Genomic DNA, 12582 nt, shown 5'->3' on the forward strand with positions numbered 1-12582 from the left:
CGCTTGCGGGGGCGGGGGCGGAGCAGGCTCTAGGGACTTGAGCAAAATTACTGAAGCTAGGAGAGAAACAAGACCATGCCAAGGGATCAGCTTAAAATTCTGGGCAAGCAGAAATAAAAGAGAGTGTGGAGAGATGCTTGTCTGTAGCTAGTTCCTGCGGTGAACGAGTGCTAGGGAACATGACACCGGCTTTCATGGATCTCCTAGAAAGACGGGGAGACGTGACCAAACCTAAGAATCTCCCACAAATAGAGAAAAAAAAAAAAAAGTATAACAATTTGACTATCAGATCCGGGTAACTGACATAAGAATTAGAGGAAGCACTGTAGGTTCTAGAGCGAAGCAACGGTTCAGAATGGAGTTTGAGAGACAATCTGACCCTTGTGTTTAGAGCCTGGAATTGTCAAGAATCTGAAAGCACGAAGAATGCAGGTAGAGCAGACTAGGCTCTAAGGGTTAAGAATCAAAACAGGTAAGAGGAAAGGAAGAGTTTTGTCACCGAGATGTTCATAGAGTCTACGAAATTCACCTGAAAGGACACAGCCTCCCTCTTGATTCACTCAGAAAAGAGAGATTTCGAAGGCAATAGGGAATTGGAAATTAGTTCCTCATAAGAAATACCTCTACTGCAAGGAGATCCAACCAATCCATCCTAAAGGAGATGAGTCCTGGGTGTTCATTGGAAAGACTGATGTTGAAGCTGTAACTCCAATACTTTGGCCACCTGATGCGAAAAGCTGACTCATTGGAAAATACCCTGATGCTGGGAAAGATTGAGGACAGGAGGAGAAGGGGATGACAGAGGATGAGATGGTTGGATGGCATCATCCACTAGATGGACATGGGTTTGGGTGGACTCTGGGAGTTGGTGATGGACAGGGAGGCCTGGCATGCTGCGGTTCATGGGGTCGCAGAGTCGGACACAACTGAGCAACTGAACTAAACTGAAGAAATACCTCTACGGTAGAATGTGGGCCCAGATTGTCTATGGAAACTTGAAAGATGTACCTTCATGGGGAAGGGAGTAGTGGGACAACAAATGATTGTTCAGTCAATAATTATTAGAAGAAGAGTATTTGTTATGACACCAGGAGAGGTACTCGATCAGTAGCAGGGATCAGAATATCCTAAGATATATATATCTTTTTTTTTTTTTTTTGCTGCACCTAGAGGTATGTCAGATCTCAGTTCCCCAACCAGAGATCAAACCGGTGCCCTATGCAGTGGAAGCATGGAGTCTTAACCACGGGACTGTCAGGGAAGTTCCAGATCTATATTATATTGATGGCACAGGATTCAAGTAGGATAGGGTGAGAAATGCCTGCCCATCTGCCTGCTCGATACTACATGTGCTCAGAATCTGTTCATAATAGATGGTGATAATTAGGCAAGCATTAGTCCAAACGACTCAAAGACCACTTCTCTACCTCTTGACTTGTCAATCTTAATGATCCTGAGAGCTGGAATAATCTAAGAGAAGAGAAATGCCCAGTGGGTAATGTTTGCTAAGGGAGCTCACATATTATTTTTTAGAGGGAGAGGAATTTTCAAGTGAGGAAGGGGTGAAAATGGATCTTTCTGACATGGAAGTGCCATAATTCTGGAGGGAAGGGAAGGTGCAGCCATATGAAGAGAGCAAGGGAGGGACAAGACGCACATGAGAAATGTGTAGAGGGAGGGCACCAAGAGTCCCTAGATCAGGAGTGAGTTTGTAAGAGGAGTCTGAAACCCAGAAAATCTCCCTGAGGAGGCAAGGAGAAAGTATGAAAGTGTTGAGTGCCTCTTGGCAGGAAAGGGATAGAAAATATACCAGCAGCAATAACAACAAGGAAAGTCACTCCATATTAGGACTCATTGACTCCTACCTTGAATACATACCCTTCAACCAGTCTTCAGCTCCTCGGTTCCTCACTTTCACTCAGTCAAAAGCCATATACTAAGCCCCAGGCCACTGGGAATTGGTATTTCTTGCTTCCCCAGCCCAATACAAAAGAGCAAGAAAATACAAAAGGAATCAAATAGACAATTAAATGACAAGGAATTAAATAGAACTATCTTATAGATTTATTAATGAAAAATACTTTACAAAAACAGTATGTTTGGCCCTAAAATAGTTCAGCTGACTCTGAAGGTTTACAGCGGCGACTGAGCAAGTGGCAGTAATGGCTGTGCTGCTGAGGACAGGAGGGTATGTTAGTGTGCCTGACTCCCATCTGTTCCGAAGAGTACATGTTATGTTGGCAGCCCCACATTCTAGGCCTAAGGTTTGGGGGCTGAGGGAAGGCTGACAGGCTGGGCAGGTGGGCTAGCCTGAATGATGTGGTCAGGACCAAGACTACAGGGCTACATGTCCCTCCAAGGATGAGGGATGGAAAAGACAGAAGGTCGGATAATAGGGGTAGGTGGATAAAACAAAGCAGAGAAGTTGGTAATATAACAGGGAACAGAATATGAGGGCTTAGAGTATTCAAGAATAAAATGGTGACCCTAAGATCCTAAGGAATGGCTAGTGTCCAGAGTAACATGGATTCATCTTTAAAGTGGATCAAATAAAACCCTACACAGCGGCTGCTTCCTTTTGCTAGGTGAATGGAAATTGGAGTTTCAAATATTCCCTCAAAGCCAGGTCTCCTTAGGGGTTCCTGGCACCCTTGGGAGAAACTGCCAACTCTGTGTTAAGACTTGCTCAACCTTGGCAGGGATGCAGGGTACCAACTCCGCTGCAGTACAGTTTAACAGAGAAAGCTGGGGCTCCAGGAGAGAAGAGGGGTGACCCTTACCACCTGCTGTGCTGCAGGGCTCTTCCCCTCATCTGCTCTCTGCCAGGGGCATCTGCTAGGACAAACAGAAACTCCTCTCTCCCTGTCCTCCTGTGTCTAGATGGCAGGGCATAACTGCTTTGCCTCCAGTCATCATCTGGGGGCATATCTACTCTTCGAGGACCAGGGGCTCGAAACCCTGGAACAGGACCTGAATTCCAAGCTGACCTCATGGGTACACAAAGACTGCTTGATGATGGCGACACAGGGTGAACAACAGAAGGATGGGAGGGTGAATGGAAAAGATCCCCCCAGGACTGAGCATGAGGAACCTGAAGGCCCTGGTGTCTTTCTGGTAGTGTGGCAGTGTGGGTTAGCTGAGGCTTGCACCCTGGAGTAGTCAGGAATCTGGCCCCAATATGCTGGTTGGCCTCTGACCATGGTCCCCGGGAGGCATCTGTTCTGGAACGATGGGGGAGACTCCGGTAGTTCAAAGTCTTTCCTGTGTACTTGACCCCTTCGGAAGTTTCACCCCTGTCACACATAGCCAGAAACTGCTGGACACTCCTCGAAGTTCCTGGAGAGAGAAAAGAAACCCAAAGATTGAGCATCTTCAATAAAACTATTATCCTTCCCAGAAGACCATTCCTGGCTGTTCCTTCCAACTCCCCATCTCTTTAAGAACATACAAATAAGGGAAAGACGGAACCTAGCTTTGCTTTTAATGTCATTTTTAAAAATTCTTAATATACATTAAAATCAAATCACTGCCAATTTGTGCAAATAAAACAGTCTCCTGGATGTTGCCATACTCCTATCTCACTGCGTTACAATCTGTCCTCCAAAAGACAGACAGACACAAACACACATACATGAATGGCTCTCTGATATTCCAAATATATGTTCTCATTGTGATAATTTTACTCCTTAGAGCCACCACTCCAAAACATCACTCAGTTTTTCTTAACATGGTACTTTTTTGACTCCAGTTGAACTGTGTCTGCTTACATTTGTGTTCATTCTCCAAGATTTCGCTTTTGTTTGCACTACTCCCACATACATAATGTAGAATGCCTTTTCTATACATTGATTCCCCTTTACTTAAAAGAAGCAAAATAACTAATTTTCCAAACATCACTTCTAAACTGTACTTCTCATTTTTATTTTTTAAATTCCATCAATAGTTGTACTATACATATATATATATACCTGATTACCAAAACTTTGAGCTCTTTAAGAGCAGAGAACTGCCTTCTTTCTCCCATGTATTTACTGTAGTATTTGGTGCAGAACAAGTTGCAATAAATGCTGCCTTACTGATCAGATACTTCTAGTAACTCTCAAAGGATGCTGGTGACCTGGCAGCTCCACTGAGTAATAAGAAGTCTATTTATCCAGAAGGCCTGCTTATCCAAAGCTCCCTAAAATTTGGACACAAATATCAACAGTACTACTCAGTTCTAAGAAGATCCTTTTCCCTGGGGATTTATACCCATAGACAGGTTTATCAACTTTGGCATTACTGATATTTGGGGCTGATAATTCTTTGTCTTAGGAGTAGGGTAGGGGTGTGCAAGGAAACTTCTCTGTGCATTGCTGGATGTTTAGCAGCATCCCTGGCCTTTCTACCCACTAGATGCCATGGGCACCTCCCCTTTCTCATTAAGAATCACTGCCTTAAACTGTAGATTTGGTCCACGAGGGGAAAAATGGAACAAATCTTGCTGTGGAGGGTCAAAGAAAGCCAGAAGGATGCTGCCCACCTTCCCCAGGATTGTCTGGGTCTCTATACATGGGAAGGGTATTCTGTGCATAGGATCTTTCCAAGTCTGCCATTCACTACTCATCCTCCTAGACCATCCCTCAACTGAGACTTGGGATGAAAGGAGAGAAAAACAGCTGATAGAGATGATATTTCCTGTTTTGGGGGATCCTAAAGACTGGGTACTAATTCCCTGGGTCACTTAAAATCATATCCTATCACAACTGAAGCAGTTCATTTTCATGAGTAGTTAGATTCTGGGAGCTCTGGTCTAGACCCCATGTCGCCCAAGAAATCATTCAGTCATGATTCACCAAGATCAATGCTTGATCTTTAAAGCAATAATTCATTTCCCTTTACAACTCCACCTTGGGACGGTCCTTCCCCTTCCCCACCCCCCAACAGATGCACTGATTTGATTCTTCCACGTCCCTGGAAAAGTACTACCTTCCAGCACATAATATTAGATTTGGGGAGAGTTACCTGGGGGTCTATGGGGCTCCCCTGCCATGCTGGGCATCAAGACATCTGGGGGCAGGAACTGTGGTTGGGGTGGGTAGAGGTGGGGACCAAGGAGAAATACAGGAGGGTCATGGATGACAGGGAGGGAAGAGGAGCTGGAACAACGATGCCAGGTTTCCAAAGGCTTTTTCCTCACGCTTGATGAATCCTTACAATGAGACAAGACAAAAAAAAAAAAACATAGAGATGAGGATTAACACACAGCAGGATATGGTTGGGTAAACACAGTGAGGGAAGCAGGGGGATATGGAAGGAACTAGAGTACAAACATTCCTTAGTCTAGAGATGGACTCAATTTACTCGACACTCTTCCCATCAGCCCCTCTAGGAAACACCCTGACTATGAAACATCCTCCACTATAACTTAAGACACCAAAGTACAGTTCTCTTCTCTTAATATGTCTTCCTCATAACCCTCACTTTCCCAATCCTAACATCAAGGTCTTTAGCAAAGTCCTTAATGCTACTATTAAAATTAGAGAATGAGATAGAAATTTAAAAATAGAGAAGAGGGAAATTCCCTGGCTATCCAGTGGTAAGGACTGCAAGCTTTCACTGCCAAGGTTCAATCCCTAGTCAGGGGACTAAGACCCCACAAGTCGTGTGACGTAGTTTAAAAAAAAAAAATAACAGAAGCCTCTAAAAACAATTAATAAAAATTTAAAATAGAGAAGAAATGAGAAATTCAGCAAGCCAAAAAGATTGAAAAAGTCTACACTCACTCTAAATATTGGGAACTCATATCTCCCTAAACGTACAGTCAGAAGCTCTCTACTCCATCTCTCCTGTTACTGTTACCCTCCAGTCTCCATTTTGGTGCTGCCTGTCAAGTCTGTACTCACTGTTGCTTATGACCTACTTTGTTCTTCATTCGTCATTCACTTATGTGGCAAAGTCTCAGAAACACGTCTTTTAATATATGAGACACCTAACATGTCCAAAACTGAACCAACATTCTTCCCAACTCCTCCCTCTGGTACTGTATTTTCTTAAGTCACCTAGACTCAAAATATTGACACTGCCCTTGATTTTGCACTTTTAATCCACAATTCCATTAGTTGCCTATGCCATATACTGTCATTTCTACCTACAGGTTTTATATTTAAATTCAACTAGACCACTGCAGCAGCCTCCAATGTAGTCTTCCTGTCTCCAGCCCACTGCCTCCTTTAGTGTGGCCTGCAAGTTCTATGTGATATGGCAAAGCTGATCTTTCTCACTTTATCTCCTACCACTCCTGTGCCTTTTACACTCCAACCTTCTTAACGTTCTTCAAACATACGAAGCTTATTCCACCTTAGGGCCTTTACACTTTGTGTTTCTGTTACTGGGAATACTCTTCCCATGGCTTACACCTTCGTATCACTGAGGTCTCTCATCAAATGTTACTTTCTTAGAGCTGATTTTCCTGACTATCAAAAACAGCCCTGAGAATAACCACTATTACCTCTTTACTCCTCAGCCTCTGGCTTTGTTTTATTCTTTATCACACATTGTCTGGGTTTACTTATTTAATGTCTTTATCTCCTACTAGCATACATTTATTTTCACTCCAGTATCCCCATAAACCTTGAACAGCTCCTGGAGGACTATTATAGGCACTTAATAAATAATATATTAAATAAAATAATCTATATGCCAGTGTATCTTATTTCTTTTTTGAGATTGTAAGATATTTTGTGTTGTTTCATCCGTGTGTGCTCACAGCACCTAACCCAGCATGGCGCGTGGTCGGCATTTACCAAATGGCCTAAGGACGAGATGCCAGTCCTCTCTGCAGGTGACACAGTCACCAGAAGAAAGACACCGCTCTTCACTGGCTCCCCTTCCATCTCCATAGTCTCTTACCAAGTCTCCTTTTGGGGTTCTTCAAAAGAAGAACCTTAAGTCTGATTCTCTTCAGAGATATGTCCTGTTTTTTTTCCTCTTTTTGCAATTCTCTTCCTCTTTTCAGTGGCTATGATTCTCAAATTTCAATTTCAAATGTCTCAGAATCAAAAGCCTACCAGATTATCTATCTCCACTCAAGCTTAATACGTCCAAAATTGCACATATCTCTCCCCCCAAATATATTCCTGCTTCTCTTCCCTCAAATATTATCATTAGAGCCTTTTTTTTTTTAACTCAGCTAATATCCGCTTCAGTCCCCTTTATCTGCTACATTCATTTTAATTCTCCAGGAAGACTTCCCTGATTCCTCCAGCCTGGTTTAGATGTCCCCTCTATTTGCTTCCATAGCACTAAATCCTATCATACTTATATTATAATTGTTTATATGTCTCCTCCAGTAGACTGTAAAGTCAAGAGAGCAGGGGCTGTATCTAGCTCACTCAACACCATTTTTCGGCACCATACCTAGAAGATAAGCTCAGAAAGCATTTGTTTAAAAGAATGAATAAGTGAATGATACAGAAGTCAGGCCAAAAGGAAGCCAACTCTCCTAGGAAAATAACAACTTGCCATTAAAGGTATATGAGAACAAATGCTGGGCAGAAAAGACCACCTTTTCCAAAAAGAGTGGTCAACTGTTCAGAGCTATTTATAAATTTATGACAATAAACTAGAAAAAATGACTACCTCGTGGGTAGTCACTGGGAAAGAAACTGGATCTGAAGAACTGGTGGAAGAGACTTAGTTTTCCCTTTTGTACTTTTCTATTTTTATACCACATATTTAAGACCTGTTTTTTAAAATTTTTTATCAAACTGACATGGTGAGCAAGCTTCAATGTACTACTGGTGCTTTGTATCCTGACCTATACTGTAATAAAATCTCAAGTTGCCTCAGGCAAGTGTATAAAATTCTCAAAAGGCACATTTTAGAAATCCAACCACTGAAACTATTTGAGTTTGCTGATCTTTGCTGACTTGGATATCCCTGTCCCTTTCATCTATAGATTACTGCATTAATTCTATATGAAATGCCCCAAAGATAGGACTTTAAGTCATTTTCCTTTTGCTGCCAATGCATATGCTTCATTTCAGCTTGAAAGCCCACTGCACCCAACTTGGTCATTTTCTAGGCTGGGGAAGAACAGGCAAAACAATACTTCATCCCATCTCTTCTTTTTCCTTTGATTAGTGCAATGGATTCTGACCCAGTCAGCAATCATGGCTCCTCAGACTCTTCTCGAGGCTTCTGGGACTCTTCTCATCCTGAGGAAGCCTACATTACACCTTCCATAACTGCTACAGGGAAAGAACATTCTTCTAGGCTCCAAGTGAACGTGTGACCAAAAAAAATAATGATTACATGTCCTCATTTTTGCTGAGTGCACGTGGCTTTCCCCAAATTACAACCTTCCATTTCTCCTGCCCCTTCACCCGCAGTATATTTTTACCTAGCAAGAGAAAGAAGATGCTCTAAATAGACAGACCCTGATTCTACTTACAAAACTGTGGGAAGAGACTGGGACCTCCTCCCTCTCTGAGACAACGGTGCCACTGAGACTGCGTGAGATGCGCCGAAAGTTCTCCGCACCATACTGATCATCCTCCCCATACTCCCTGCTGGGGCCTCGGCAAGGTGCGGCCTTCAAACACAGAGACACACAGGCAGACACGTAACATCAGACCTGCAGTTTTCCCACAGACTCTGTCCCGAGGGATGTGGGAGAGAATAGGGTAAGTAAGACTCAATAGTAGAGATCCGAATGAGGTATATTTAAAAGGTAGTAGCCACGGGGTCGCACGGAGTCGGACACGACTGACGTGACTTAGCAGCAGCAGCCATGTGGCAATCTCCTCTCACTCAAAAGAAGTCCAATCATAGATCTTGTTCTCTTCTAACAGCCCCACATTCCTATGCCCTGCCTTATCACCAACCCCACCACTCACATCTCTCCATAATTCTTTCCCAACACACCACCCCATGCCCACAACTATAGAACCTGAGGTGGCTACCTGAGAAGCAGACACTGTGTTGACTTCATGGAGACTGTGCTCCATTTCTGCTGTCGGGGTCTTTGAGAGACCAAGGCGAGGGGCTGAGTGCAGCCTCCTCCCTACACCATCTGCAGAGCCTGAGGAGGAAAACACAAATACAAGTTGAACCCATCTCTTCTCCCAGTCTGCACTCAGCCTGCAACACAAAACTCTGGAGTTTTTGCTTCATTACATAACAAATATTCATCTCTGAATTCAATGGAGGATGGATTCCTAGAATGTAGAAACAGGAGTTTCAGGATATGAATAGCTTCCCATAGGCCATAGGGATCTCAAACACAAGCCCAAGAGAAGGGGCTCTGTGGACACATAGCTAAATAGTAAATATAATCAGCTTTGCTGCTGTCAGATTTGGGTCCAAGACTTATAATAGATATAGAGGAAATTGCCTGACAGTAATTCTCTAGAGCATCTGCGATGACAAGGGAAATGTTGTCTCCAGTCTAGTTAGGAAATTATCATAGTAATCATATATTAAACCATCTCATTTTACAAAACAGGAAAATAAGTTCCAGAGTCTGACAAGTAGTAAGTAGTTTAACCAGGATTAAAACTCAAGTCTTTGGATTTTCACTTCCAATTATATACTATGAGCAGGAGCTCTTCAACATTTTATATGTGTAAGTGTGGTCTTTTATTTCCTCATTAGCATCTCTCTAATCACTTACATTCTAAACAAATTCTAAATGTTTACCTCTTCCTAAAAATCTTGTGAGACTGTAAAGAGATGAGCTGCTCCAAACTGGATATGTGACTCCCAAGGGGCTTGCCCCAATACAACTAATTAAGCCTTCTGAAAGTGCACACACCCTTGACCTACATTTGATATATATATGTCTATTGCCAATTCACATCTTGATCTGATATTTTGATTCTAATATGTGTACCTAGCTAAAGCATGATATTGCTAATAATAAGCTAGAAGGCCAGTTATTTTTAATATATTCTTGGGCTTAAATGCAGTGGTTCCAATATTACCTCTGATTCATCTAGAACTTTTTAAAAATACAGCTTTGTGTATCTCTCCACGGACATACTAAATCAGAATCTTTCTGGTTAGAGCCTGGGAATATTTATTTTTAAGAGATTTCCATAAAGAATGTGGGAGAATAGCCTTAAACATTGTTAGAGGAAATGTGAAATGTTATAGTCTTCCTAAAAAGCAATCTAGAGATAACCATTAAGATTGAAAATATATTTAGCCTCTTACCCTCTTGAGAATAAGAAACAAAAATATCAGTTTATTGTGGCATTGTTTGGCTAATAACTAGAAATAAAGTAATGCCTGTCTACAGCAGAATGGCTAAATACTTTATAGTATCCTCAATATCAAATACTATTCAGCCATTTAAAAAAAAGAAAAAGAAATGAATTAAACTAGATGACTTAGAGGAATTTTCAAGTATTACTGAGTTAAAAGAAAAAAATCTGTTAAATAATCCCCAACAGAAATACATGATATATATACGTCTGCACAGGATTACACGAACAAAAAAATACAGATATATGCACAATAGATTATTGTCTGAGAAGGGTGGGAGCAGGGGTAAACAGTAGGGACTGATTTAAGGAAAGGAGAGAGAAACAAATTTTCTATAATAAAAACATCATGTATGTTATGATCCCATTTATATGCAATTATTCCTCTTTTTTTTTTTTTTTAAAGCCATTTCTTCAGTGACTGTGATGGGCAGCCAGATTTAAGAATTATAGCTGTAATGGTTAGAGTTTGCTCAGTCGCTCAGTCGTGTACGACTCTTTGTGATCCCAGGGACTGCAGCCCACCAGGTTCCTCTATCCATGGGGTTCTCCAGGCAAGAATACTGGAGGGGGTTGTCATTTCCTCCTCTGGGAGGATCTTCCCAATCCAGGGATCAAACCCCTGTCTCCTGTGTCTCTTGCACTGGCAGGCTGATTCTGTACCACTGAGCCCCCTGGGAAGCCCGGGAGCACACTGATAAGGTAAGATGAGCTTTCTGACTAAGAATGGCTGCATGTTATTCATGCCCAAGCACTGATGAAATCCTTCATCAGATTGAACTCCTTACTTGCCTTCCGCTTCACTGATACATAAGAGCTGTTGGACAGAACCTGGATCCGCTTATGTGCAGACACTTTTGCTTCATTTTTGAACCAAGTGACCTTAATAGGGACTTCTCCATGAGCCTGGCAATCTAAGAATCTAGAATTTGGAATTCCTCTAATCAAATGTGATTCCCATCTAGTGAACGAGGTAGCCACTGGAAATCTCCTGAAGAGAATAGACACTGATTCCTTTAAAGACATTTAAACAGAGGTGAAGGTGGCCTCGGTAAGGGGCACTGTTGAGGGCACTTCTGGCTTTGATAGAAAGCAGAATTAAGGTGCCCCTTCATGGATCACAGCCTTGTCATAGTGAAGGGGCCTGTTTAATAACACAATGAAGCTATGAGCACCAAGATGGACAGGTCATAGTAGAGAGTTCTGATAAAACGTGGTCTACAGGAGGAGGCATGGCAAACCACTCCAGTATTCTTGCCTCTGTTGTTGCTGCTGCTGCTAAGTCACTTCAGTCGTGTCAGACTCTGTGCAACCTCACAGACGGCAGCCCACCAGGCTCCGCCATCCCTGGGATTGTCCAGGCAAGAACAGTGGAGTGGGTTGCCATTTCCTTCTCCAATGCGTGAAAGTGAAGTCGCTCGGTTGTGTCCAACTCTTTGCGACCCCATGAACTGCAGCCTGGGGTGCAACCCCACGGGGCTCCTCTATCCATGGGATTTTCCAGGCAGGAGTACTGGATTGGGTTGCCATTGCCTTCTCTGATTCTTGCCTCTAGAACCCCATGAACAGCAGGAGAAGGCAAAAAGATTATGAAACCGGAAGACAAGCCTTCCAGGTCAGGAGGTGTCCAATAAGGTACTGGGAAGGAGCAGAGAGAAAGCTCCAGAAAGAATGAAGAGGCTGGGCCAAAATGGAAATGACACCCAGTTGTGGATGTGTCTGGTAGTGAAAAGTTGTAAAGTCTAATGCTGTAAAGAACAATATTGCAAAAGAACCTGGAACATTAGGCCCATGAATCAAGGTAAACCAGATGTGGTCAAGCAGGAGATAGCAAGAGTAAACATCGACATCTTAGAAATCAGTGAATAAAATGGACAGGAATGGACAAATTTAATTCAGATGACCATTGTATCTACTATTGTGGGCAAGAATCCCTTGGAAGAAATGGAGTAGCCCTTATAGTCAACAAAAGAGACCAAAAAGCAGTTCTTGGGTGCAATCTCAAAAATGATGGAATGATCTCAGTTCATTCCAAGGCATATCATTCAACATCATAGTAATCAAAGTCCATGCCCAACCACTAATGCCGAAGAAGGTGAAGTTGAACGGTTCTGTGAAGACCTACAAGACCTTCTAACAATAATACCAAAAAGATGTCCTTTATATCACAGGGGACTGGAATACAAAAGTTGGAAGTCAAACAATACCTGGAAGAACAGGCAAGTTTGGCTGTGGAATACAAAATGAACCAGGGCAAAGGCTAACAGAGTTCTGTCAGGAGAAACATTGGTCATAACAAACACTCTCTTCCAACAATACAAGAGATGACTCTACA

General features: G+C 42.5%; 1 protein-coding gene across 17 annotated transcripts in view; it reads right to left on the bottom strand.

Annotated features, from left to right (window-relative positions):
* Window positions 1-2041: 2041 nt before the first annotated feature.
* The window catches only part of USP54 (ubiquitin specific peptidase 54), a 118761-nt gene continuing 108220 nt past the window's right edge, over window positions 2042-12582 (bottom strand). For 16 of the 17 annotated variants that reach the window (XM_043925449.1, XM_043925455.1, XM_043925450.1 and 13 more), the window contains 4 exons: window positions 8946-9064; window positions 8435-8575; window positions 5005-5191; window positions 2042-3336 (listed from right to left, as the gene is read on the bottom strand). In XM_043925449.1, the coding sequence (XP_043781384.1) occupies window positions 2777-3336; window positions 5005-5191; window positions 8435-8575; window positions 8946-9064 (1007 nt within the window). In that variant the 3' untranslated portion in view covers window positions 2042-2776. Of the gene's footprint in view, window positions 3337-5004; window positions 5192-8434; window positions 8638-8945; window positions 9065-12582 lie in introns of those variants that run through there. The other variant, XM_043925464.1, reaches the window with a different exon arrangement.

The sequence above is a fragment of the Cervus elaphus genome, chromosome 15, assembly GCF_910594005.1.
Source record: "Cervus elaphus chromosome 15, mCerEla1.1, whole genome shotgun sequence".
In the NCBI taxonomy this organism is placed as follows: domain Eukaryota; kingdom Metazoa; phylum Chordata; class Mammalia; order Artiodactyla; family Cervidae; genus Cervus; species Cervus elaphus.